The sequence below is a fragment of the Lissotriton helveticus genome, chromosome 1_1 (assembly GCF_964261635.1).
Source record: "Lissotriton helveticus chromosome 1_1, aLisHel1.1, whole genome shotgun sequence".
NCBI classification, from domain to species: domain Eukaryota; kingdom Metazoa; phylum Chordata; class Amphibia; order Caudata; family Salamandridae; genus Lissotriton; species Lissotriton helveticus.
The window spans coordinates 1,181,528,690-1,181,556,191 of NC_136057.1; the positions used below are offsets into that span (position 1 = coordinate 1,181,528,690).

At 44.6% G+C, this 27,502-nt stretch overlaps 1 protein-coding gene across 3 annotated transcripts in view; it reads right to left on the minus strand.

Moving 5' to 3' along the window:
- Window positions 1–27,502, minus strand: part of PTPN12 (protein tyrosine phosphatase non-receptor type 12) — a 445,738-nt gene that overhangs the window by 74,316 nt on the left and 343,920 nt on the right. For 2 of the 3 annotated variants that reach the window (XM_078679259.1, XM_078679277.1), the window contains exon 14: window positions 1,120–1,197. The exons of the other annotated variant lie outside the window; for it this stretch is intronic. In XM_078679259.1, the coding sequence (XP_078535385.1) occupies window positions 1,120–1,197 (78 nt within the window). The remainder of the gene's footprint in view (window positions 1–1,119; window positions 1,198–27,502) is intronic. 3 annotated transcript variants of the gene reach the window in all.

The following is a 27,502-nucleotide window of genomic DNA, read 5'->3' on the forward strand; positions in this document are numbered from 1 at the left end:
AAGATGGTATTACATTAAGATTTCCATGCAAGGATACTTTGAATAGATAGGATATTAAGTGCCTTGGTGAAAGTAAGTAGTGAAAGCATATAGTCTGCTGTCCTCTGAGAGGGGTCTATCATTTTGTCACTTGTACACGCATTGCCAAATGTTATGGGATGCCCATGTATACTCTGACATGCAACTGGAAGAGAGTTAGTGCCCTAAGGGTTAAGTATCAGGCTATGTTTTCACCAACTGAATCTTATTCTGATTAAATCGCCGTATTGCCATATCTCATCTTGCTCAGGCATATCTCATTATACATGACAACAAAAGACACTGAAGAAAGTAAATGCCCCTTAAAACGAGGGCAGGCCCATCAAGGAATATATACATAATATAGAATCTACACGACCCAAAGTTTGGGGCAACAGTTTTTGAGAAGTGGACAATCAAAAACTTTCTTTACTACCATCTGCAGTTCTATCATACCGTTTCAACAATGGATCAAGGGCATTGAGCTTCACCTATATTTTCTCTGATGTACCAACTGAAAAACACAAACCTGGTACTTCTAAGAACTCCAAAACGTGAACATCCAGATGGCTCATCTGTCCATGTCCTCTTATTTGGATCTGAGATCATTCTACACAACCTCTATCCCCTTCTTCAATTTTATATGAGTCTCCTCTATGTTAATCAAATTATTTTACCACAAGCTCCCCCTCCTTTCAGAAACCAAAATAAAACTTTCCCTAGGGTGAAGCTGAAATTTCTGTCCTCTATCTACTAAGAGACAAAAACTACAGAAAATGGAGCTCTAGATAACAGACGATTGGAGTATACCTATTGTATAAGGATAATCTTGTTAGTGTATCAGGTTCTTTTCCATGGAGCTTCCTCTTTTAAGTTGTTCAAATACGAGGTGTGTGTTCAACTGAATACCTACATATATTCAGTTTTTATAACTTGTTTTAACACTCAAATTATCAAGACTTTAAAATAAATTGTGCCTAAGACCTACCGTTTACAACCCTCCACCCACCCGATGCTCAGCTTTGACAGTTATGCCATTGAAACTACCAAAGGAATCTGATACAAACAATCAAATGTTAAAAAGCAAAATGCAAGACTCACTCTGTTCACTTGCTAATACAAATGATTCAGGTGTCCTTTCTGGCAGAGGTGGTGGTGACTCCCCACTTGCACCAAAATCTAAATCGAATGCACATGAGGTTTAGGCAGATGGAAATGAAATGGAGGACATTCTACAGTTGTTATACGTAAGACATTCATTGATGGGTTACATTTGTTATTTGCTGAAATGGAGTTATTAGGATGAGATAAACAAGTGTGATAAACAAAGAAGATATGCTTTCAGGTAGTAGAATGAACAATACAAAGCATTAAGTCATAGTTACTAGCAGACTACAATGATGTTTAGTTAACAGGAATCAGTCACAGCAGTACTGTGAACAAACTTATAGTTTGCAATATTTTTAAATAAAGTCAGCATGCCAAAAACCTAGTAGAGGGAGATTTTTGGCCAAATAAACCGTGCCAAGTAAGATCTAATAAATTTAAATGAGCAGGTGATTGATTCACATTCACAACCAAAAGATTAAATAAAAGATTGCTATCATTGTTCTCCTGTACGAACAGTCCATTGCCATCATAATGGATCCTAACACCGTAAGACACTCTACATTCTTGAGCACTGGTACCCTAAAAGAAGAGAGATATTTTGTGGATTATGAGCTTATGTTACTCTAGTCTAGAAGGACCCTATTTTATAATGGGCTGCTAAGGGATGAAAGAGAAAAGAAAGAAAGTGAGCTATCGACCATAACTCCGTGTTATTGTGAATTAAGTTAACTGGTACTTTGCCCCTTATCCAGTCTATTTTTGGGAGTTCAGTAATGATGAGTTTGAATCGTGCACTACAGAGTGCTTTCTAATGCCTTATGGAGAATTATTTAATGTTTTTTTTTGCTTTTTTGAGTGTATAAGGTTTTCTTATCCTCCTTGAGACTGTCATCCCAGGAGGACTGGAGATCTAATTTCAAGTTAACTTATACTCAGGTCTTTGGGTAATGATATTTTGCTTGCTCTTTTGAACAGTATGTTTGCTGATGTTGCACACTGCATTTTTGCACGACTATCCTATGCTCAGCAAAGTGATACCGGATGGTTTGTGACTTTAAACAGCCAATGATCTTTTTGCACAGCATCTGGTTATGCTTGTATGATGCACCTTAGTATGGATTTTTTGGTGTGTTTAGTCAGGTTGATAGATAGTGGTCTGAAATATGCTTGTTTTTTTGTTAACTAATAATAAACTAAAACTAAGAAGTGAGAGGTTAGATCTATCCAATTGCATCTCAGACAAAGACTCCTGATAGTCAAGGAAGTTGTATTTGTCAACATTTGCAGAGCCTGCTCCAACATGTAGGTCGTTCTCAAGAAAGCATTCTTTTGCAAAGACTGCTGTGTCAAGAGGGATGGGAGACTGGGTGTTCAACAGCTCAGTGAACACTGAAATTACTCCACTTCAGACAAAGTTTGCTTGTTCATTATCTTACAGGACATTTAGATGGTGACTTAGCAGCAAAAAGGAATTCAATTCGGCTCAGTATGTTATGCAGTCAGCTTTGACTAACAAGCCACCTATTAAGTTTCTGGCTGTCCCTTGAAGCAGTCACAGGGAGTCTCCTTGACTATCAGTCATAAAGGCCAGGAAAGGTGGGTATGCTATCTGTGGAAGTGCAAGAAAGAAATTAATGTGGCTGGAATTTGGTCTAACACCGATCGGAGAGGGTCAGGTGGGCGTGGGGTTACAACTGACTGTGCTCCATTTCATGGATGGCCTATTATTCATGTGCTACATCCACAGTGTTGAAGACGCATGACCCACAAAGAAAGAGAAGACAAAGCTCTCAATGGAACACAAATCAAATGTAAACAAAGCTACTATGGAAGTACAGAGGGTCAGTTCTGCTGAAACATGTTATGATGTTGTGGAAAACTTTGACACATGTAATGAGGGATAAATGAGCTGTATGACAATCCAGGGTTGGAAAGAAGATCCTCAACTCATTCAGTGTCTGATTTGGTGTCACTGGTAGTAACTCACGTTCTTCTAGTAAAAGTGCTACAGGCCAGAACTCATTTTGAACTGTATGGGGACTTGGTACTCTGGGGAATATCATGTCCCATCATAATATACATCATAGAACTTGCGTATTTTTTACTGAAAAAAACAAAGGTTAAAGTGATAGAGTTGGGTGTTGAAGCAGGTTAAAAACAAACGTTTATAAAACCAAAAAATACATCCCTCATGATATTTCAGGTGGCATCATTGATGACATCGTCCAAGTAACGGCTATGCAATTTACTCTAAATCCCTAGATCATTTTAGAAAACAAAGTAGGTAGTAAAGGGTCTACAAAAATATACAGCATCGACTAGCTATATGTATATGTGTGCATGTACGAAATAGAAATCGTTTAGAACTAAAGTCTATTTTGATTCACTAGGGTAAACGTTATATTAGTGCAAAGTTTAACTGTGGCAATGCACAAAGGTAACTTACACTTGTAAGAAATTTACACATGTAGGTTTACTCATAACTCTGCCATGGCTGATCCCAAGCCCAGCTGCGAAAGGAGGGTTATGTGTGGGGCTAGCTACCCCATCATGCAAGAAGAATCCTAGCTACAGAAACGTCAACCGAAAGACCAAAATACATCCTTGCCTTGTGGGGAGAGCAATCTCCTTCACAGAGAGCTATGACACCTTGTGGTGAAAGCCAAAGATCCTTGGAAGCCACAAAACAGATTCAATCTGCTTTCGACCAGGACCATCAACATCATCATCATCAGGACATGGAATCTGAGGAACATGTTTAAGACAGGTAAGACAGCCCACGTGGCAGCGGGGATGAAAAATACAACCTTGCCCTGCTTGGCATCATAGATACCAGGTTATAGAGTCCGGACAGAAAAGACTGGCTCCAGGAGGAATGCGGATGTATTCTGGACACAAGGAAGAGAACACCCCAAATACTCTGGAAGTAGCACTAATGCTAACACCAGCAGCCAACAGAGCTCTGATTGGATATGAAGCCAATGGTCCCAGAATCGGGTGGGTATTATACGTTCCTGGAGCAGTGGTCACATATTGCGAACCGCTGCTCCAGGGACTGGATGCTTCTTATAATAGAAACAACAAAGGAAATTATGGCAGTTATGAATCAAGAGATTTTAGCCTTGGATGATAAATTAAAATCCTCCACTGCCTTAGAAGAAGCTACCGCGAGACTCGCGAATGTGAATACGGATATGCAAGATTTTGAGACCTACCTTATGAACGAAAAGATATAAAAGTCAAGGAGGGACATCAGATGGTATACTCAAGAAAAGGCATACCCATATATACAAACAACTTATTACCAAGAGTGGAATCAAGGGCTTGGTCAGAATCAAGGATATCAAGCAAACAACTACAGGAGGAGAATTATTAATTTTTCTGAAACCTATTCATCCGACTCGGATAATGGTAATTACCAGGACATGGGTGGGGATTGATATGACCCGCTGCAATACAGGGAAAGACAAACCGGCCAATGATCATTCCGGGGTCAGTCCCCTTTTTACCAAGGGGCCAATTCAGAGGAAGGAAGGAGTAGTTTCTCACCTGTAACTCCAGTTCTGTAGTAGGGGTATCTATGTTATAGTCAGAATCTAGTGAATAGTCGCACCCATGTGCGTGGACCGCGGAGCAATCAAAAATAATCTCTTAAGCGGTCTTCTTTACAGTCCTCCATAGACACTTAAGAAAAAATCAAGACAAATAATGCAGCCTAACACTTCCAAGGCTACAAAGGCCACCACTTCATCTAAACAGTGAAAAGGATAGCCAACAATGTCAGATTCTATACATTTTACCAAGTTTCCCGCATAGAGAAAACTCCCCTTCACCAAAATCCTTGAAATGATAGAGAGGAAGGATTGGACAGACAAGCCCCCATAGGCTGCCATTATGTGTCTGGAAAAAGGATACCGTGCCTTTAAGGAACTCTCCACAGACCCTCGGTATCCCAGGATGCACAGCCAAAGTCCTTTTACTTTGTTATTTTTGAAGGCAAGGCCTGTAGCATACATTACAGTACCATTTTCTCCACCGGGGAGGAGGGCGGGTGCTTATGACTATAACAGAGATACCCCTACTACAGAACTGGAGTTACAGGTAAGAAACTACTCCTTCAGTAGTAGGGGATCTCTGTGTATAGTCATAATCTAGTAAATAGAATGGCAAGCGCATCCCAACAAACCAACCCGGCGGTGGAGAAAATACAAACAACACCTCTATTGTGCAAACAGATTTCTCAATGAAGCCTGCCCAACCTGAGCATCTGCTCTGGCATCAGAGTCCAGACAGTAATGCTTAGCAAAGGTGTGGACCGACTTCCAAGTGGCAGCCCTGCAGATCTCTGCAATGGGAACATTACGAAGCAAAGTTGTTGTAGCTGCTTTGCCTCTGGTAGAATGAGCCTTAGGCTTACCCCCTAAGGTCTTGTTAGCCTTCTGATAACATAACTGGATACAAGACACAATCCATCTAGAAATGGACAGTCCTGACCGACCCATAATTGACAAACAATTGGTCTGACCTACGAATGTCCTTGGTCTTAACCAAGTACGATTTCAACACCCTTCTGCCATCCAGAGAATGAAGAGACCTTTCCGCTGGAGTGGAAGGATTTTGGAAAAACGTAGGTAAAGTTATAGTCTGATTGACATGGAAGTCAGAAATCACCTTTGGAAGGAACTTAGGGTGAGTACGCATCACAACCTTAGCAGCATGAAATACAGTACAAGGTTCTTGGCAACAGAATGCCTGAATTTCACTCACCCTGCGGGCCGATGTAATGGCCACAAGGAAGGCCGCCTTCCATGACAAGTGCTGCAGAGAAGCCTTATGGATAGGTTCAAAAGGCTCCTTCATCAACCTGGACAGCACCACATTCAGCTCCCATGATGGCGAAGGACGGCGAACAGGAGGAAACACTTTCTTCAATCCTTCCAAAAAATCTTTAATCACAGGGATCTGGAAGAAGGTCTGTGAAGGGCATTTCCTATACGCAGTTAACGCTGCGAGGTGAACCTTAATAGAATGAAAATTAAGGCCTGACTGAGCCAAATGCAAAAGGTATGGCAGAATGACATCTTCCTTGCAGGTTGTCAGATCATAGTTCTTGGAAGTGCACCAGATGCAGAACCTCTTCCACTTGTAGGCATAGTAAGTCCTAGTGTAAGGTCTCTTAGCCTCCTTAAGTATAGTCATGCAATCGTCAGGAAGATTCAGGTGTCCATATTGCACTATCTCAGGAGCCATGCCACCAAACTCAACGATGAGAGGTTGGGGTGCACCATCTACCCCCGCACATCGTGAGAAGGTCCGTCCGACACGGCAGCCACATGTGGGGTAGGAGAGACCGGTGAAGCAGGTCCGTGAACCACAACTGTCGCGGCCACTCCGGATCAATGAGGATCATCCGTGCTCTGGACTGAGACAGCTTGATGAGTACCGCCGGAATCAGGGGAATGGGTGGAAAAGCGTACAGAAAGCTGTTCGACCAGCTGATCCATAGCACGTTCCCCAGAGTCCCCGGTTGGTAATACCTGGAGGCGAAGTCTCGGCATTTTCTGTTTTCGGCGGTGGCGAACAGATCTACGTCTGGAGTGCCCCACCTGTCGAAGAGGTTATCTAGCATTTCGTCGTTTAGAACCCACTCGTGGTTTTCTTGCAACAGCCTGCTGAGTGCATCCGCCTGAGCATTCTGCACACTTGGCAGATGGGTAGCCGTTATCATCAGTCCTCTGGCTAGCAGCGAGTGCCAGATCACCTGCGCTTCTTGTGACAGTGTGCGCGATCTCGAGCCCCCCTGCTTGTTGAGGTAATACATTGTGGTCGTATTGTCCGTCTGTACAACCAAGGAGTTGGTCTGGAAGGATGGATGAAAGGCATTCAGTGCCAAGTGAACAACTCTGAGTTCCAGGAAATTGATGCGATACGTGGATTCCACCGGGGACCACGTTCCCTGGATCTGTAGATGGCCTGAATGCGCTCCCCAGCCGGGGAGAGAAGCATCTGTGACGATAGTCTGAATGGGAATCTCCTTGTGGAATGGAACCCCTTTGAGGAGGTTCTCTGCTGAGCACCACCATCTCAGGGACTGTTGAGCGTGAAGGGACAGCCGGATCCTGTCGTCCCAGCTCCCCCGCTTCTGGTCCCACTGATCCTCCAGACATTCCTGCAGCGGCCTCATGTGGAGGCGTGCGTGTGGCGTGAGGAAAATGCAAGAGGCCATCGACCCCAGTAGAGAAGATACCGTCCTCATTGTCGTAGATGGAACAGCTATGAGAGCCTGAGCCTTCCGAAGGATCGATAAGCGTCGCTCCTCCGAAGGAGACACGCTTGCTGAAAGAGTATCGATGGAGGCTCCCAAGTACTGTAGGCACTGGACAGGAGTCGGAACAGACTTGGACATGTTTATGAGCAACCCTAGCTGGTTCAACAGAACGGCCGTCCTGTTGAAGTGCAATTGCGCTTCCTGGAAGGTGGAAGCTTTGATCAACCAGTCGTCCAGGTACGGGTAGACAAACACCTTGTTCTTTCTCAGGTGAGCCGCCATCACTGCCATGCACTTTGAAAAGGTCCTGGGCGCAGACTTCAGTCCAAACGGTAGTACGGTGTACTGGTAGTGATTTGTGCCTTCCAGAAATCGCAGGAACTTCCGATGTTTCCGTGCAATGGGCACATGGAAGTATGCATCTTGCAGATCTATTGCGCAAAGCCAGTTTCCTCTTTGCAGCTGAGGATAAATCTGGTGCAGAGACAGCATGCGAAACTTCTCCCTGCGAATCCATTTGTTTGCTTGTCGCAAATCCAGAATGGGTCTGAACTCGTTCTTGTCCTTCTTGCGCACCAGGAAGAACCAAGAGTAAAGACCCTTTCCCCTTTGAGACAAAGGGACGTCTTCTATCGCCCTTTTTCTAAACAGGGTATCGGTGTCCGCTTGGAGCTCGCGCAGCTGGAACTGCGAGCAAACCGGTGGAATCGCTGGAGGAGGGCTGACTAAACGAAGACTGTATCCATTGCAAACAATATTCAGCACCCACTTGTCCAGAGTAATTTTTCTCCACTCTGCCAAGTAATTCTGTATGCTTCCCCCTACCGGAGCGGTAAAGGAAGAGGGGGAAGTAACACCTCAGGGCTTAGAACCGGCCGGGCCCCTGTTCCCCAAGGAGGACTGCTGACCACATCTGCCCCTCTGGCGCTTCTGGAATGGCTGCCGCTGGTACTGCAGCGGTTGTTGCTGTTGACCAGCTTGACAACCCTGCCCTCGTCTTTGAGAACCATACCGCCTCTGGAACGGACGGAAGGACTTCTTCTGCTCTTTTGGTTTCTCCAAACCAACGGCTTTAAGTGTCTCTACCTCTGCCTTCTTGCGGGCCATCTCCTCGTCCGCATGTGACCCAAAGACAGTCGAGCCAGAGAATGGTAAATTAGCGACTCTCTGTTGCGCCTCCGGTTTGAGAGATGTAAGGCACAACCAGGAATGTCGTCGTAAATTGATGCCATGGCAGTAACCATGAGCCGCCAGGAGAGAAGCGCCCGCCGCAGAACTGATGATCTAATTGGAGACCATCATACCCTCATTCAAAATCTCCTGGAAGTCTTCTCTCCTATTCCTCGGGAGTAGCTCCAGGAATTGCTGCAGGGACTCCCACAAGGAGCGGTCGTAGCGACCCAAGAGAGCCGAGGCACTCGCCACTTTCATGGAGGTGGCCGCCATCCCGCAGACTTTCCGTCCAGCTGAGTCCATCTGACGGCTTTCCTTATCCGGAGGCACCGTAGAAGACGGGGCAGTAAGCATGCTGCTTCCTGGCTGCAGTTACAATAACAGAATTCGGTACCGGATCAGATCTCAAGTACGCCGGATCGGAATCCAGGGGCCTGTACTTTTTCTGCAGCCGGGACGGAGTTGATTTCACTGAGGCCGGAGCCAGAAAAAGCTCCATAGCCGGTTCCTCCAGTCCTGGCACCAAGGGCAACAATGGGCGAGACAAATGCCGCTTGTGCAAGGTTTCAAATATCACCGATGTGGAAGGTGTGGGTACCCTCAAAGTTATCCCCAACTTCGCTGCCCCTCTCAATAGCACCTCCTGAAATGTTACAATGTCATCCACCGGTGACACCCTCGTATGGGGGGAATCTGACAAGGTGGGAAAATATCTCCGGCCACCTGAAGAGTCCGTATGACGGGACAGTGACCTATCCCTCCGGTGACGATGACGGGACCGTGTCTAAGACCGACGGTCACTCCGTGATCTATGTCTCCCTCTGGACCGTGATCTAAACCTCCTAGGCCTCAGGCGATCCACTGAGCCTCACAGGAGGTGGGAGCTGCGGAGGCAGAACCGGAGTCCTAGGCTGTGGAGGCATCGTAGGCTGTGACGGAAGGTGCGGCAGAGATGGAGGAGACAGCTGTGGAGGAGGAGGAGGAGGCGGAAAAGTTGGAGGAGGAGGAAAGGGAGGTAGCGGAGGAGGCTTCCTCTGAGGCAATGTTTGAGGCAATGGTGGAGGCGTAGGCGTCCTGGGCCAAGAAAGCGAATAGGTCCTAGAATATTCGGATTCCGAAGACCTAGCCACTCTCCTCTTCTTCTGCACAGGTCTTGACGAGGATGCTCTGGAGGCAGACCTCTTTTCAGCCGAGCGTCGGCGCCGCCGCGACCGTGGGCTCGTAGATGCAGATGATAGGCTGACTACTGAGGCAGAGGACACCGTCCTGGCCCTTGAACGCCTCCTCGACGTCGAATTTTCCTTCCTCGACGTCGACCTCTTCGCCTTTCTGCTTCTCGACGTCGATCGTCTAGACGTCTATGATCGTCTAGACATTGATGAACTCCTCGACGTCGACTCTTCTCTTCGACGTCGACTTGTCTTTCCTTGACGTCGAGGGCAAACGGCGGTGTCGCCTCGACCGCGAGCGCCGGTGCCTCCTGGACTCATCTTGACGTCGATGATGTGTCGACGCCGGTAAAGTCCTCGACGTCGACCTTGTCCGAGGTCTCGACGTCCTTCACCTCGACATCGAACGTCGACGACGCTTCGACCCAGAGCCCTGGGTCGGCAGGGAACAGATAGTGGTCATGCATCTCGACGCCAATGTCGAAGCCATCGACGTCGACCGGGACCTTTTCTGGGCCTTTTCTTGACTGGGGAGCCCCCCAGAGGCCGAAGCACGGGCAGAGGATGATGACTGAGTCCCTCCATGCCCAGACCCACCTGGTTCCTGATGTCTACTCTGCTCCAGGCCTTGGAGACGAATCTTCTCCCGGTCACGCAGGGTCCTCCTTGAGAAAGTTTGACAAATCTCACAGGCTTCAGGGACATGGGAGGAAGGGAGACATAGTATGCATACTCTGTGGGGATCAGATCTAGCCTTCTTCTTGGCACACTCAGGGCACTTGTCGAATAAAGCTGGCATATTCGACAGAAAGAGTGGGCAAAACTGGCTAAAAAACACAGCAAAAGGAAGAGGAAGACTCCAGACGTTGAGTGAAACACTCAGAACACTTGAAAAGTGGCGAAAATTGAAGAAAAACCCAAAAAGGGAGAGCTCAATGCTCCAGGGTCCTGCTTGCAGGAGCCGGAAAAAAGAATTGAAAGTAAAAGGACTTTGGCTGTGCATCCTGGGATACCGAGGGTCTCTGGAGAGTTCCTTAAAGGCCCGGTATCCCTTTTCCAGACACATAATGGCAGCCTATGGGGGCTTGTCTGTCCAACCCTTCCTCTCTATCATTTCAAGGATTTTGGTAAAGGGGAGTTTTCTCTATGAGGGAAACTTGGTAAAATGTGTAAAATCTGACATTGTTGGCTATCCTGTTCACTGTTTAGATGAAGTGGTGGCCTTTGTAGGCCTTGGAAGTGTTAGGCTGCATTATTTGTCTTGATTTTCTCTTAAATGTCTATGCAGGACTGCGAAGAAGACCGCATAAGAGATTATTTTTGATTGCTCTGGGGTCCACGCACATGGGCGGGACTATTCAGTAGATTATGACTATACACAGAAATCCCAAACTAAAGACCAGGAGATGGGTACCAAACAGGGGGGGGGGGGGGGGGACACGACTCTCAACAGATGGCCCTACCGCATCAGCAGCCCTATTTGAAAACCCGGAACAACAGGATTGGTGGTAGGGGAGTCCGCGTCTGAGGTCGAGGTTTTCAATAGAGATGCATTACCCATTTTTAATCTCTCCTCTATAAACTTGAGCTCAGATGAACGCTCTGTTCTTTGTCGGGGCCTTTCATTTGTCACGTACACCTGTCCAAATGTTTTCAAATTACATGAAGATCTTTTCTCCTTTTTTCGAAAAGTGAGATAAAAATAATTCTTTTGTGATTGTCGTACTGATCAAACTGTGGAAAATCGCTCTCGTTGTAAACCTCCGTCTCAATTTACACCAACTTTGGATATGGTGGGACCCGAGGTCAAGATATTTGAGTAGAATGTCATCAGAGAGATTGCTCGTATCTTTAAACCTCCGCAGAATGCTCGTGGTAATTTGTCACAGGTTGAGAATCAGGCATTAAAAAACATCCAACAGAACAAGGATCTGATTGTTAAACCTTGTGATAAGGGTGGGGGATAGTCTCAATGAAACAATCAGATTACAATGACAAAATGCTGAAAATGCTGGCTATCCCTGAACATTATAAAATATCACACCCTAGAGAACTAACTAAGCTAAGAACTACCATCGAGGAAATGACTGGAAGAGCATTAGATCTGGGATATATTTGCCAAGAGGAATTTAATTTCCTCAACAAAACATGTCTGAAAACTCCAGCCCTGTATGGCTACCAAAAACCCACAAGGATACTGAAGATGCCCCAATGCGTCCCATTATCTCAATCATCGGCTCTAGCACTGAACCATTGTCCAAGTTTGTGGACTCTTACTTGTGCCCTCTGACGCAGAACTATGCTTCATACATCAATGATACGGGTGACATCATAAGCAAGATTGAGGGTACGCCTTACAACCAGCACACAGATCCTTGACATTGAGGCTTTATATACTAATATTCCTTAATATCAAGCGTTACAAGCGGTCGCCTCCCTGTTACAGGGGTCGGCCGGGGATAGACCTGATGGTTTTATCCTCGAATGCTTAGAGATAGTGCTTAAAAACAACTACTTTGATTTTAATGGCACCATTAACCAACAGCTGAAGGGGACCAGCATGGGAGCAGCTTGTGATCCCAGCGTAGCAAATAATTACATGGGCGAGTGGGAGATTAAGGATGTGTTCAATGAGGCGGCTCCATTTTTCTACCAGGTCAGTCTATGGAGACGCTTCATTGACGACATTTTTTTTGTCCAGAGGGGAGATAGTGATTCTTTACAGGAGTACATACTGTGGCTCAATGCGAGCGATGTCAACTTGAAGTTCACTGCGAACAGCAGCTCTATCAGTGTGGAATTTTTGGACATTTTAATATCAGGTGTCAATGGCTCGCTAAAGGTGAGCCTGTTCAGGAAACCAACTGCAAAAAATACTATTTTGCAGTACCATAGTTTCCATCCGACCGGTTACAAAAACTCCATTCCTTCTGAAGAATTTTTGAGAGTTCGACAGAACTGTACAAACATGGCGGAGTTCCATAAACCCTGTGACGCATTGAGAACACACTTGTTAGCTAGAGGGTATCCCCGAAGATTGGTACGACATGCGTACAAAAGGGCTAAATATTACAACCAAGAGGCCTTACTAGAGGGAACACGCAGTATGCCCCAAGAGTGTGTTGTATGTGTTGTCAATCATTCTGCATTGAATTTCAAAATCAAAAATATCATCCAAAAGAACTGGAGAATTCTTAATAGTGAAGAGAATAAGACAATTGGAACAGCCCTTAGTAGCTTATCGTAGAAATCGGAACCTGCGGGATCTACTGGTCCATACTAGACCAGTGGTGAACACTTTGCGTCAGACTACGATTACAGGATTGCCACTTATATCAGGCAACCACAAGTGTGGTTCTTGCCACGCCTGTGTCACTGCGATTGTCACTGAATTATTATGCTATCATGGTCGCAAGATTACTCTGCGGGATCTCACCAATTGCAGAAGCCATAACAGTGTATTTGCTCATGTGTCCCTGTGGACTCGTTTACATCGGTGAGACTGCACAAGAATTTCGTGTACACTTTAGAAAGCATAAATCAGCTATACGCACTAGGAAGATTGTAGCCCCTCTAGTCCAACACTGTCTGGATAAAAATCACTCAGAGGGACATCAGATGGTGTATCTTGGAGAAAAAAAAAAAAATAAGGCTGGTTTTCCCATTGATGTCATCCGTAAAAAGAGGGAAACCTTTTGGATTTTTTCTATGGACAGTGTTAAACAGGGGCTTAATGAAGACATCCAATGGTATGTCATTCAATCTTGGTAATTAGCCTAGTGACACTCATATCACCATAGCAGCAATTGGGTAAGGGTGTTTTACTTTCGTTGGACTAGGGCCACAGTCTACTGCTATGACCGGCAATTTGGCCTATCTGTGCCATTTTGGACGGTATGTGTCATTCTGATTCTAGTAATTGGTAATCTGGTAGTTCAGCTTTCAGTTTGATCTTGGCTGGCAACGAATGTATTGATCTTTGATGTTGGCAGCATCTTTTCATTTTTTTATGTCAGCAATGTTTGCTTTCTTTCGTATACCCTGTTTGATCATATGTGAGTCGATCTATTCAATTGCTCTTAGTCTAAAGAGACATCCTATTCCCCATATCTTCGCAGCATTTTCTATATTGTTCTTTCTTGATATTGATTAGTTGTGTGCATGTTTTTTTAAGGTCTCGGCTAGCGTAGGCTGCGCAGTCTCGCTGGCGAGATTTAATGACTGAGTAGCGAGGTTAAGCCCCGCCCCTCTTACCATTGGCTGGCCTCCTAAACGGCAGCCAGCCATTGTAGAAGAGGTCCCAGTGACGACATTCTTTCGATCTAAGCCCCGTCCTTTTCGGATTGGGGGGCGTATTTTTGACACTCTTTCTAGGCTGTAAACAACAGTCAAAAACACGCCCCGCAGTCTGAAAAGGACGGGGCTTAGAGACAAATGGCGAGCGCTTACTTTTTGGTTAACTGAGAGGTTACAAGTTGTTCTTTCTGGATCTGCGCACGACTGGCATCTTTTGGGCTTCCTGCGAAGCCTCCCAGCTTCTACACTAGAACTTGGTCTGAATACACATTCACGTCAGACAGTAATTCCTCGAACCAGCTCAGTGTAATTTTCTTGTAACCAGAAGCGGGTTTCCCCTTTAAGGTCGGATTAGCTCCAGACTGTCCCTCCTCTCCGGGTGACAAGGAGGCTGTAAATGTCCTATCACTAAATTAAAGCAGAGAGGCTCCACCTTCCAGCCGAGGAAGCAGAGGGCTGATGGAAATGTAGCGAGCAGATTGAGACCGACAGTGAATCATTAGCGAACCGCGAGGCCAGGATGAACTTGTCTAGTACCTGAAAAGCAGAGGAAAAGAAAAGCATACACACCTCCATGCGCTTTGTTTATTGTTTTTATGGGTTTTGCGACGACGCCAATGTGGATGTAAAAGCTGGTTGATCCCCGGTCCAAGATGCTGCTGGTATCCCAGCGGGTTGAAGCACCACACATGGAGGCTCATATCTCGGTAAGTGCCGTCTCAGGTTTATCTCTTTTGTTGCCGGTAAACGCCATGTGTTTCCCAGCACTCTGCAGAGACTTACAATATGACGGGCAACTAACCCAGACACCCCTGTCGTTAATAAAATTATGAACTTTCCTGCAATTGTCTCTTGGAAAAATCCCCATTTCCCAAATAAATGTGCTGTGCGCCTGGGCTGCGTGTCTCTGCGTAAGCACGGGCGTGGGCAGCCTCGCTCGGCCTCATTACGGGGGTGGAGGGGTTTAAACGAGGCGTGGTGGGAGAGTACACCCCATCGTCTTCGAGGCCTGCTCTGGCTGGTGGGGGCAGAGGGGAGATGAGGGCAGGGATACCAAGCCCTCCATCCTGTCCGCTAGACTCACGGTCTGTCTGAAGACATGCTGCTCACAGCGAGGAACAAAATGATGCATGTGTGTTATGAAAGGTGCGTGCTGCCCTTTCTGCGGAGCCATGCACCCACTGGTGGAACGGAAAATGCACTCCGCCTGCTGTGTGTGTGTGGTTGTGTGTTTCTTTAATCTCCTGTGTCACTGCAAATTCGCGCCGCGTGTCACTCCGTTTGTTTTATGCCCTGCGCATGTGTCGCGCTGCATGTGATTGTGCATCGGTGCCCCTGCTACTTCTCACTGAATGTCATTCTCTTTCTGTATGCGATTGTGCATTTGTGTCATGGGCTGTGGGTGACTACGGATTGGTGACTTGCGATCTATCGTGTTCGCTGGCGTTGCGTAATGTTTCTGCATTAGGATCGTGTAATTATTTCATTTTTAATTGTGCATCCTTGACGTGTGGTGTGATTGCCCAGTGTGTTTTTTTTTCTTCGCGTTCTGTATGTCTGTGCTGCTTATGTATAGCTACTGTGTGTGTTTGCTTCAATTACTTTATGTTTCTGAGTTTATCTCGTGTAGTCGATTGTGCACTTTCCACGTGCTGTGTGCCATTATGTAGTGTTTGTTTGTGTTCACATTCCTTGGAGGGTTGATCACTGAATGCTAGGTGGATTGTGGGTTTATATCTTGGGTCGTGCCCTCCCTGTGTTGCAGTTGCCCCGTGCAGTGGACGTGCGTGGTGCGCCGCCGCCAGAGTTCTGTGTGAGGGAGTTGGGCAGGTCTCTTGCTGCCGCCAGCAGACTGGGTTCGTGTACTGAAAATGCCCCCCTTGCTGAGACATTGTGCAACGCAGACCGATCCTTTACTCATCTTTTTCAAGTGTTTCCCTTTCCCAGCCAGTGATTACAAGATGGTTTAATCAGTTCTCCTGTTTACTTTGACTCGATGCACCCATTTTAACCTGCTCAGAGCAGCTTTTCATTTTCCAAATTAGTAAACAAATGGGTTTTATTAGCTGTTGACGCGTGGAGGGGCTATTGGGCAGGGGGCGCTCTGGTCTGTCCAGCCCGCTCAAAAAAAGAAGCAGGTCCAATCCCCTCACCTGTGTGTGCAACACGTAGAGGTGAAAAACTGTTCTAATTGCCCCAGTCCCCCAGGGGTGATACGCTTCTACCTGCCCCAACTTTCCGGGAGAGACAGGCTCTCCCTGCCTCTCACCCCAGTAAAGGGAAGAGGCTGCAAGTGACCTTTACCATCAAAGAGGGAATGCACCTCCTCTGGTGAGAGCTAGCTGCCAGTTTCGTTTATATGGTCGGAGCTTCATAAAGCCGTCCATTCAGCTGCCCGGAATATCCCCCCCCCCTCCCCATATTTGCCCCCTTTCCCTGATCCATCCAGAAAAGAGGCTCCCCTGCTCTGGTGTCCCCGGGGCCAGGATGTCGGATGCTATCAAAACCCCTTCATTTTGTGGATTTACATACCATGCATCGTTTGCTCACTATGACGCTTGGTTACCTAAGAAGCTAAAAAATGTGGGGGTATAAATGCCTAAAACATTATACTGACGAAGAGCTTTACGAGGAAAATACACATGTGACCGTTCAGCTAATGCCTCTCAAGACCCCTTCCAGTCCTCCCATTCGTTTTTAGGTCTCGGCTAGCGTAGGCTACTCACAGGATTCCGCATCTGTTTCTGTGTGGCTCTGTGCGTGTGTGTGTGTGTGTGTGTGTGTGTGTGTGTGTGTGTGGCTCTGTGCGTGTGTGTGTGTGTGTGTGGCTCTGTGTGTGTGTGTGTGTGTGTGTGTGTGTGTGGCTCTGTGTGTGTGGCTCTGTGCGTGTGTGTGTGTGTGTGTGGCTCTGTGTGTGTGTGTGTGTGGTTGGCGTGTGTGTATGACTCTGTTTTCTGTGTGGCTCTGTGCGGGTGTGTGTGTGTGTGTGGCTCTGTGTGTGTGTGTGTGGCTCTGTGTGTGTGTGTGGCTGTGTGTGTGTGTGTGGCTGTGTGTGTGTGTGGCTCTGTGTGTGTGGCTCTGTCAGGCCCGGACTGGCCGTTGCAGGCACCGGGCAATCCCCCGATCGGCCGCATGGGTGGGGGCCGGTTTTGGGCCCCAGGGGGCCGTTTTTGTTACAGCGCCGTTTTTTGCAGCATAAAAACCGGCCCTGGCAAAGAGCGCGGTCGCACCCCCAACCCCCTGGGGAGAGGGGGGGCCGGCCGAGCACTTTGCCAGGACCGGTTTCGGTTCCCAGTCCGGCCCTGGGCTCTATGTGTGTGTGGCTCTGTGTGTCTCTGTGTGTGGCTCTGTAGGTGTGTGTGTGTGGGGCTCTGTGTGGGTCTGTGTGTTTGTGTGTGGCATTTGCGAGAGATTAAGCTATTGGCATTGTAACTGACAATGCCATTTATTTATCTGTTTTCAAGACCAACACATAAATAAAAATGTTGTCATTTACAATGCCAATAACTCTAACTTTTGCAAAGGCGAGACCGTTGCATTGTAAATGCTTGCTCCTTTATACCACCAGGGAGGAGATATGCGACCCCGATATTTATCAAATATGGCGTCAATATTATGGTTCACTTTCCATGTATATGGACCCTCATATATAGGATATTGCGAAGCGCGTATGTGCAGTGTCATCAACTTTTATCTATTCGGGAGGTGTGATTTTTAAGCAGGCTTCAGTACGCGATCCGCGTACTTGCCCAACATGGCAGTGAAATATAGTCGAAGGTTTTTTTGAAGTGCGCATTTGTAGTGTCTCTGCCTTTCATTGATTGGGTAGGTATTAGTTCATGTAGACTACGGTACGCGTTTGCGCTCCCCATTTATTATGGCGGCGTAACTCGGAGGGTATTGTCCTCCCTTTATGTCCAAGGTAGTGTCTCCACCTTTAATCTATTGGGTAGGTGTAACTTCATATACACTACGGTACGCGTTCCCCATTTAATATGGCGGCGTAATTCGGAGGGTATTGTCCTCCCTTCATATCCATGGATCCACTCAGGTGTTGGTCATTTGGAAGCGCGCAATTTCAGCGGGTTGACTGGAGTATTTAAAATCGACCGGCGCTCAGTGCTCTGACGACCGGGGCGATTTGAGGACGTGCAGACTACCTATATGCGGGCGACGATCCACTTAAGAGGTGAGGAGAGACTATACTTTAACTGTAGCGGGTCCTTTCATGAATGTTGGTACACCGGGGAGCTTAGTTAAGACATGTGGGGGGGTACTCTTTTTTGTTATATTGATTTCCCCACTGGCTTAGGGTGACAAAGAGCTTGCCTTTAAGAATGTTACCTGGAAAGGCTTGTATATATGTAGTTGTTGAGTTATCTGCAATCAATTGGGACATTGTGCAATTTGAAGATTCTCTTTTTTAACACTTATACGTGGCATTGTTGATATTCTTAAGATCAATATAGGATGAAGCTTACTGTCCAGAGTTTTGGGAGCAGGACTTAGCGTGGACGGTGTGAAACATACAGGTAGCTTAAGAGGTAAATACCGCCCACTATTTATTTGAGAAAAAAACAATGCATTAGGTTGCATGTATAGTGATGGATTGTTGGATTTCGTTTGCAGCTAAAGCGGATATTTATTGTCAAAAGATACTGTATACACATGGAAATTTCGAAGATGCTTTCAACAACTACTCAGCGTCGCACAAGGTATTTGAGCCTTTTCTTTCGTTTTTCCTGCTGTAGCACAACCTAATAGACGAGGGAATAGTTGATTATATATATTGACGGTACATGTCTCAAACTTTCTTCTTTAGTGACGCCGTATTTCGAGCACGTAAGAACTTTGGTGCCCTACATACACGAATTTGAGATGGAACTGCCAACGCCTTTTTCGCCCTCAGAAAGGTATCACTGCTGTGTTTATTTCTTACTACACAGCTACTAGAGTATGTGGTTTGTTTCATAGAGATATTGAGGGGCCTATGTATGAGAATTCCCTTTTTTTGTACTCTGCCCTTACAGGAAAGTAGAACGTGTTCCTTGGGGGTAACTTCCATGAGAAGTGGCATTGTACTATCTTCAGTCGTTTTTCAGGTAAGACACCATGTGAATGTGGTAGGCACCCGGATTTGGACATAGGGGGCCCTATAGAATGGCAACTTCAATGATAGGCGATATCTTCTGACCTTGGGGTTATTTTAGACTTTTTTGGACATGAGCCTGTAGTTAATTTCAACTCATACAGTTACAACATTGTTGTGGCTTGTTCTAATTTGAAGTGGTGATGGGTGTGATTATGAGGATTTGTCTGCTCTGTTTATTCTGTCCTTACAGGATAGTAGAGCTGTGTTCTGTGGCAATCTTCATGAGAAGTGGCAGATCTAACCTCAATAGTTGCAGGATATATGAAACAAATAAGTTTACTACAGTAGATGAAAGTGGAAGCACACTACTAGTAAGTATTGAGAATGGAATTGGTCTGGTGTGCATGGGACTCTCGATTTTTGGTCTCTTTGGTTTATTGGTCAAAAATTGTACAATGCTCCTTGTATTTTTGTCTGTTTACTCACAACATTTTGGTGGTGGTGCAAGTATTTTTTGGGTGTGCATGTATAACTCATTAATAGCCCTGAGTAGGTAGGGGTTTAATGAGTTATTTATATGTGGTTTCTTTATGAGTATCACTTCAGTATAATTGATAAAAATTAATACCTGAACGTCAAAGCAATGGTAATTATGAGTAATTCTTGTGGTATTTTTTGTGGTTGTTGAATAATATGGTCCAATCCATACTTTAATTAATTGTCTGATATCTTGATATGTGGGGCAGGTTTTCTTATTCTTTCTATATCTTTTTAGGTTGTGTTTCTCTTCCCCGGGTTGAGTGTCTTTTTTATAAAAAGCTTTATATCTGGCAGTTCCTGAAGAAGGTGGCATTTCATCGCTCTGCAGCCACCGAAACGCGTCGATCACTGCCCTGTTAGACCCTGCTATATGCAGTTGTTGCATTTTGGTCATCTATTCTACAAAGTTACTCCGTAGTTACAGTTACCTGTAATGAGTGTGAAGGTTGTTTTGGGTATGTATGAATTTGGCATGAATGGTGGTGTGTGAGTTTGGTTTGGGTCTCCTTACCTGGGGTTATTTCTTATATATTGCTTTTTGTATTGTACATTGAGATATGATTATAGGATTCTTTGAAAGATCTTGTATTGAACTGTGTGTACATATAGTTAAAAAATATATAAATATGGTACTATGATAAAAACATTTTTGATAAAAGATTAAATAAAAATTATATTTTTGTTAATTGTTTGTGAAGGAATTCATTTGAGCTCACACTATGTATTTGTATTAAATTAAGTGAAAAAGGAATACAGGTCGAGGGGGAGATTCTTCGATTATTGTGTGCTTAACTCCCCTCTTCTCCCTGACCTGTTATGTTCTTTTAGAGGGGGTCCCTTACATACTGCATAACGGTCCCAGCATCATCACAGCAACCTTCTGCACAAAGAAAGAGGATCAACATGAACGTTATCCAGTGCAGTGCATCTGGAAATGACAGAGGAAAAAGAACAGTTTTACCACAGACTCCAGTCTATCCTGGAGAAATTTCTTGAGGGAAATCCCCATACTCCATGTCGAGAGTAGAAGTGACAACATGGGACAAAGTCATCATTGGCAACAATGGCGTTGGCAACAAATGAGAATGGTAAAAGGCTCGCAGATCTGTGCTCTGAACAGTCTGGTGATAGGTGGTAGTGTATTCACACAAAAAAGAGTACACAAGGCAACGTGGGTGTCACCACAACATTCAACAGAGTATCGGATCAACAATGTCTACATTGCCAAGAAGTTCCGGAGTTCCCTGCAAGATGCGAGAGTGATGAGAGAAGCGGACGTGACGTTGGCCCAACTCCTTGTCATGGCCAGGCTAAAGCAGAAAAAAGCTTGGATAGAACCGATAAACCAACGCTAGCAATATAACACCACCCTCCTCAAAAACGCAAAGAAACAGAATGAATACTCAGCCACCCTCCGAAACAAGCTGAGCCCTGCAAGAACTAGAGGACGACAGATGCAGCAAAAAGCCAGTGAGAGAAGATCAAAGAAAGTGACATCAACCTGCCATGAGGTACTTGGTCCCAAGAAACACTAGCATAAAGAATGGATTTCCACGAGACTCTGTAAAATCCAAGCGAGAAAGGAAAAAAAAGCTGCAGTCAACACCAGCCGAACAAGAGAAGAAAAAGCAAAAGCTCAAGTTGAATACACCAAAACTAACAAATAAGCAAAGAGAAGCATAGGAGAGGACAAGCAAAGATTTGTTGATGGTCTTGCTTGCCGCAGAAACCCTGAAAGCAGCTAGCCATTGAACGTTGAAAGAACTCTACAACATAACAAGGAAATGCTCAGGCAGATTTAGCAAGCTAGAAATACCTGTTTGAGACAAAGTTTGGAACACAATCGGGGTAACGAAGGCCAACAAGAAGATGGGTAAAGCACTATGAAGAACTGCTGAGCCAGACCGCGCCGCAATATCCACCCGACATATAACCAGCTGACAAGGACTTGCCAATAGACGGCAGAAGACCAACCAAGGAAGAAATACGTTAAGCCATCAAACATCTGAGAAATGGGAAGGCAGCAGGATCTGACAACATTCTGACAGAAGCATTGAAAGTAGACATTGAAACGTCTGTAGACATGCTCTATCCCATTGTTTGGAAAGATCTGGGAAGAGGAAAAAGTGCCATCAGACTGGAAGGAGGGATATCTGCTCAAGATCCAAAAGTAGGATGCCTAAGTGTGCAAACTACAGAGGGATAACGAAATGGTTTCTTACCTGGAGTAGTAGTCCTGAATTCTCCATTATACTAGTATTTCTTCCTCTTTTTTTAATTATTTTTTTTGTTGAACGTCGACTGTCCCAACATTTGGTGCTTTATTCAGGCGGAGACAGCATAGATATGCCATCCCTATGAATAATCACTTTGAAGTTTTCAACCCCATTGATGATAATGATTGACTATCCTCATTGGATGGAGGATTAGCTATGGATATAATTACCATAAGGGGATAACATGGCAGTAATAATATTGAAGGATTGCCTGGAAGTCCAGGTGACCCGTGATCCCATACCCTCCCATATGATAATTGCAAAGGAAATCCCTGAAAAATGTACCATTGGCAGCCTTTACACGGGGCAAAGGAATAATACTAGCACCGATTACAAAGCATCTACCATAGACCACCTGAATATTGATAATGAACCAAGCCACATTGCTGAACCAGTTACCAATAATCAACACTCGACTACAAATATCGGTGTGTTAATCAATAACACTTATAATACAGCTAAGATTATGCCCCCTTCGCAAAACCATTTAAGATCTTGACCGATTGACCCAACCGGTGTTAACGGTTTCCCTAATTGTATAGATATCAATGAGTCTCCTTGCTCCGCCACCTTTCGCAATCTTTGATAGACTAATGTAGACCCAGGAATTAGTGCGATATATTCTTTATTGAGGAATGCCCTGCACTTCCCCCGTTATGCGTTTCAGCCTTCCAGAAGCCTTGACCACATGACATGCTATGGGAGTGCTCTCACCAACTTAAAGTGCTAGTGCAAATCACATGACAGGGTTTCTAGGCGACCTGGCAAACCTACTAATACTTTTGTAGTCTGTCTTCTCATTCTCCATTTTTGAAAGTTCATTTTATGATTACAATAATTTGACAATATTGTCCTTTGCACCATCAAATAATTTAAACACAATAATCATGTTAATACATAAATAATTTGTGTTAAAAAGCGTTAATAAATTGGAACGGGAGAATAAGTCATTAAAATCAATATAGTGATGATAAAATTCAATATAATGATAAAAATGAATTATTGGCTCATTTCACATCAACAGGTTAGAATCTAATACCCAGTTCTATACATAAATAAGCATATCATGTATAAATACATGTAATTAAATACTTAAAAAATGCATAGTGTCACCAATCAGAATTCTAGATTGGAGACATTGAGGTTTGACCACTAGGTGCCTTTGTCCCTAAATAACACATTGTAACAAGAGCTTTCATGCAATTCTATTGTAATCCTAACTTTTGAAAAGCAACCCATGAGCTGTTGCTTTTCATATATATATCTATTGGTGTGCACCCACAATCATAAAAGAGGTAAATAACAGTCTAACAATAATATCGTGGAACCTGGTGAGTATCCACTCTAAACTCAAAGATCCAGATCGGTTCTCCTATAGAGGAAAAATTATATCTGTGCCTTTCAAGAGACCTGGGCTGTAGAAAGGGTACATATAAACGGTTATACCACTTATAGTGTAGAAGATAACCCGCCCAAAACAACGGGTAGGGCTAGTGGTGGGCAGCTAATTCTCGTAAAAAAAATCCCTAGCTAGCAAGAATAGGCATTTATTAATTAATTCCCAAGATATTATGGGGATCCAGCTTGTCTTTTTGACCGGCTAAATCTTGACCGTGTTTAACTGTTGGTGCTAGGTAAGAATCATCTAGCAATTAATCTCTTGTACTTTCACTGATAGATGATTTGGTTTGAGTATATCTAACTCTAAAATCATAGTTGCAGGGAATTTCAACGCTGCATTCGAACCGTCTATCATACCGAGTGCTCTGCTCGAGGAAGAGGTTGAGCTATGGGGTATCCCATACCTGGTTGTTGGCGAACAAGGCCAACGCCTATCAAATGTCTTTTTGAAGATTGCTTCTATAATCACAAGCTGGAGCTTGAGGGCTTGTAATGGAAGAAATGCATCTGATTTAGGGAGGAAGGCCTCCTTTAAAAGGGGTGCCTACACTAGTATTATTGATGATATATTTGTAGTTGTAAGAGTTTGGAATCCGGTAGAAGACATGAGTATTGAACAACGGGATGACATCACAATCCTTTACTATTAACAAGCATTTGCAATGCAATAGGTCTCGCATTAATTAAGTTTGAGCTATTGGCAATGATAAATATTGCAACACCAATTGGAACAAAAGTCTATAAATTGTAGGCCAAAAAAAATTGTATTTGTTTTTGTAGCAATGGTGGCATGCTGTGCTTTAGATGAATATGTTTAAAAGTAAAGGGTCATGTAATGTGCTCCCAAACGAATTTTTTTGCATCCCCCTGTGGGCACAGACCTTGAATCTTTGATAAAAATTCAAACAAGTCTTGAAGATTTAAATTATAATTTCTTTGTTTGCTTGTTTAATTGAAATTCTCAGTACATTCAAGTTCGCTATCATTTTACATTTCCTTTTCTAAGTAAATACATGCGTTTCCATTCTTTCGTAAATACATAGGTCTCCAATGCATTTTGAGCCCATCGGCTCTTCATCAGCGAGAAACTCTAAAACCAGAAGGATTATACATGTTATATCAAGTGGAGGCGATCTTAGTATCGCACATTATATAATGTTTGAGATTGTTTTTTCTCCGATCACATCGGGTGCGTTGTAACGCCTGAAAGTTCCGGTCTAACGTAGCTTAACATTGATTATTTTTTCAGATATTTGCTAAACGCATCACGCGAAATACATAGTTGCCAAATCTCGTGAGTATAGTGTCTTGGAACATTTTCTCACTACCACACATGGTCGGCTTTATTTAGTTTGTCACTATTCACTACCAGCACATTCTCAGGAACATGGATGTACTAGTTTGATAAACAGTGGCATGTTTGGAGTTTGGTTTATTATATTCAATTATTATTTGAACCATGTTACAAAATGTATAATCCTTCTGTTTTTAGAGTTTCTCCCTGACGAAGAGACGATGGGCTCGAAATGCATTGGAGACCTATGTATTTACGAAAGAATGGAAACGCATGTATTTACTTAGAAAAGGAAATGTAAAATGATAACGAACTTCGATGTATTGAAATGCTGAGAATTTCAATTAAACAAGCAAAACAAAGAAATTATACTTTAAATCTTGAAAACTTTTTTTGAATTTTTATCAAAGATTTAGGTGTGTGCCCACAGGGGGATGCAAACAAATTAGTTTGGGAGCACATTTCATGATATTATTCATTGACGCATTGATTGTGATGTCACCCCAGGAGCACCTAAAGAGGGACTAAATACAGTACTTATTACAATATTTTTGGAAACAAGGTTGTGCTCAGAATAATCACATTAAAAGTAAAGTGTGCCATACTGCGATTGCTACAATAGTTAATTGTGGATGCGTTAACAATTGATGTGTGCACTGATGGCTGGTGGTCTGTGTGCCTGTAGAAATTGTGCACTGATGGCTGGTGGTGTGTGTGCCTGGTGGAATTGTGTCCTGCTGGCTGGTGGAAGTGTGCCCTGCTGGCTGGTGGTGTGTGCGCCTGGTGGAAGCGTGCACTGACGGCTGGTGGTGTGTGCCTGGTGAAAGCATGAACTAACGGCTGGTGGTGTATGTGTGCCTGGTGAAAGCGTGCACTGACGGCTGGTGGTGTGTGTGTGTGTGTGTGTGTGTGTGTGTGTGTGTGTGCCTGGTGAAAGCGTGCACTGACGGCTGGTGGTGTGTGTGTGTGTGTGTCTGGTGAAAGTGTGCACTGACGGCTGGTGGTGTGTGTGTGTGTGTGTGTGCGCGTGTGTGTGCCTGGTGAAAGCGTGCACTGACGGCTGGTGGTGTGTGTGTGTGTGTGTGTGTGTGCCCAGTGAAAGCGTGCACTGACGTCTGGTGGTGTTTGTGCCCAGTAAAAGCGTGCACTGACGACTGATGGTGTCTGTGTCTGGTGTAAGTGTGCACTGACGGTGTGGTTGTATGTTTGTGGTTGTGCGTGTGTGGTTGTGCGTGTGTGGTTGTGCTTGTGCGTGTGTGGTTGTGCGTGTGTGGTTGTGCGTGTGGTTGGATGTGTGGTTGGATGTGTGGTTGGATGTGTGGTTGGATGTGTGGTTGGATGTGTGGTTGGATGTGTGGTTGGATGTGTGGTTGGATGTGTGGTTGGATGTGTCTGTGTGGTGTGGTTGTGTGTTGTGTGTGGTTCGTTGTATGTGATTGGTTGTGTGGTTGGTTGTGTGTGGTGTGTGTGGTGTGTGTGGTTGGGTGTGTGTGGTTGGGTGTGGTTGTGTGGGTGTGGTTGTGTGTGCGTGGTTGTGTGTGTGTGTGGTTGTGTGTGTGTGTGTATTTGTGTGTGTGGTTGGGTGGGGGTATGGTTGTGTGTGTGTGGTTGTGTGTGTGGTTGAATTTGTGTGTGGTTGTGTGTGTGTGTGTGTGTATGTGGTTGTGTGTGTGGTTGTGTGTGTGGTTGTGTGTGTGGTTGTGTGTGGTTGTGTGTGTGGTTGTGTGTGTGGTTGTGTGTGTGTGGTTGTGTGTGTGTGGTTGTGTGTGTGTGGTTGTGTGTGTGTGGTTTTGTGTGTGTGTGTGGTTGTGTGTGTGGCATAGCCAATAGGTCTCGCCTTTGGGATCTTATGTGTTTAGCCAGAACTTTTGGCTATGTTGTAGAGCTTTGCGACTGCTGTGCAATATGTTGAAAACTTATAATAAAAAGTGTTAAGCATTTTTGTTACCTATACAAACAAAGGCAACATTACATGCAACTGAAAAACCTGATTAAAAAAAGATTTTAACACAAAAATTGTCTTCTACTTTTTTGTGCTTGCACTGCTGGCAACTACTTCCTGCCTGTTCTCATGCTAGTTTGTTATAACTTTTTTTGTTATGGGGGAGCGGGACATAAATAACGGGGGAGTGGATGTTTGAAAACAGTAATTTAATTAGAACACGAGCAGCGGGCAGGCACTAGGGGAGAATCAACAGATGCCAGATTCCAAGGGCAGACTGACGTGATGCTTAGGTGATGCGCTGATGCAAAATGGTGGTGGTGAATGATGTTTGGTGCTCAGGTGGTGACACTATATGGTGTGGATTGGAGGTACGTTGTGGATTGTGGAGTTTTGGAGTTGAAATATGTTTGGTGTGTAATTATGCGGTGTGTATAGGAAATGTGTGGAGTTGAATTGTGTGGCCTGGAACTGTGGTGTTCTGTGAAATAATGCTTAGTGAAATTTGTCATGGTGTGGAGTGCATTTTGCATTAAGTGCAGTGTAATTGTGTAGCATATAATTATGTGGCACTGAGTGGTATTGTGTGGAGTGTATGTTGCATTCAGTAGAGTGTAATCATGGGGCACTGAGCGGTATTTGGAGTGTATGTTGCATTAAGTGCAGTGTAATTATGTAACATATTTATGTGGCACCGAGTGGTATTGTGTGGAGTGTATGTTGCATTCATTAGAGTGTAATTATGTGGTGTGTAATATGTGGCACTGAGTGGTACTTGGAGTGTCTGTTGCATTGAGCGCAGTGTATTTATGTAGCATATAAGTAAGTGGCACTGTGTGGTAATATGTGGAGTGTATTTATGTTGCATTGAGTAGAGTGTAAGTATGAGGTGTGTAATTATATGGCAATGAGTGGTATTATGT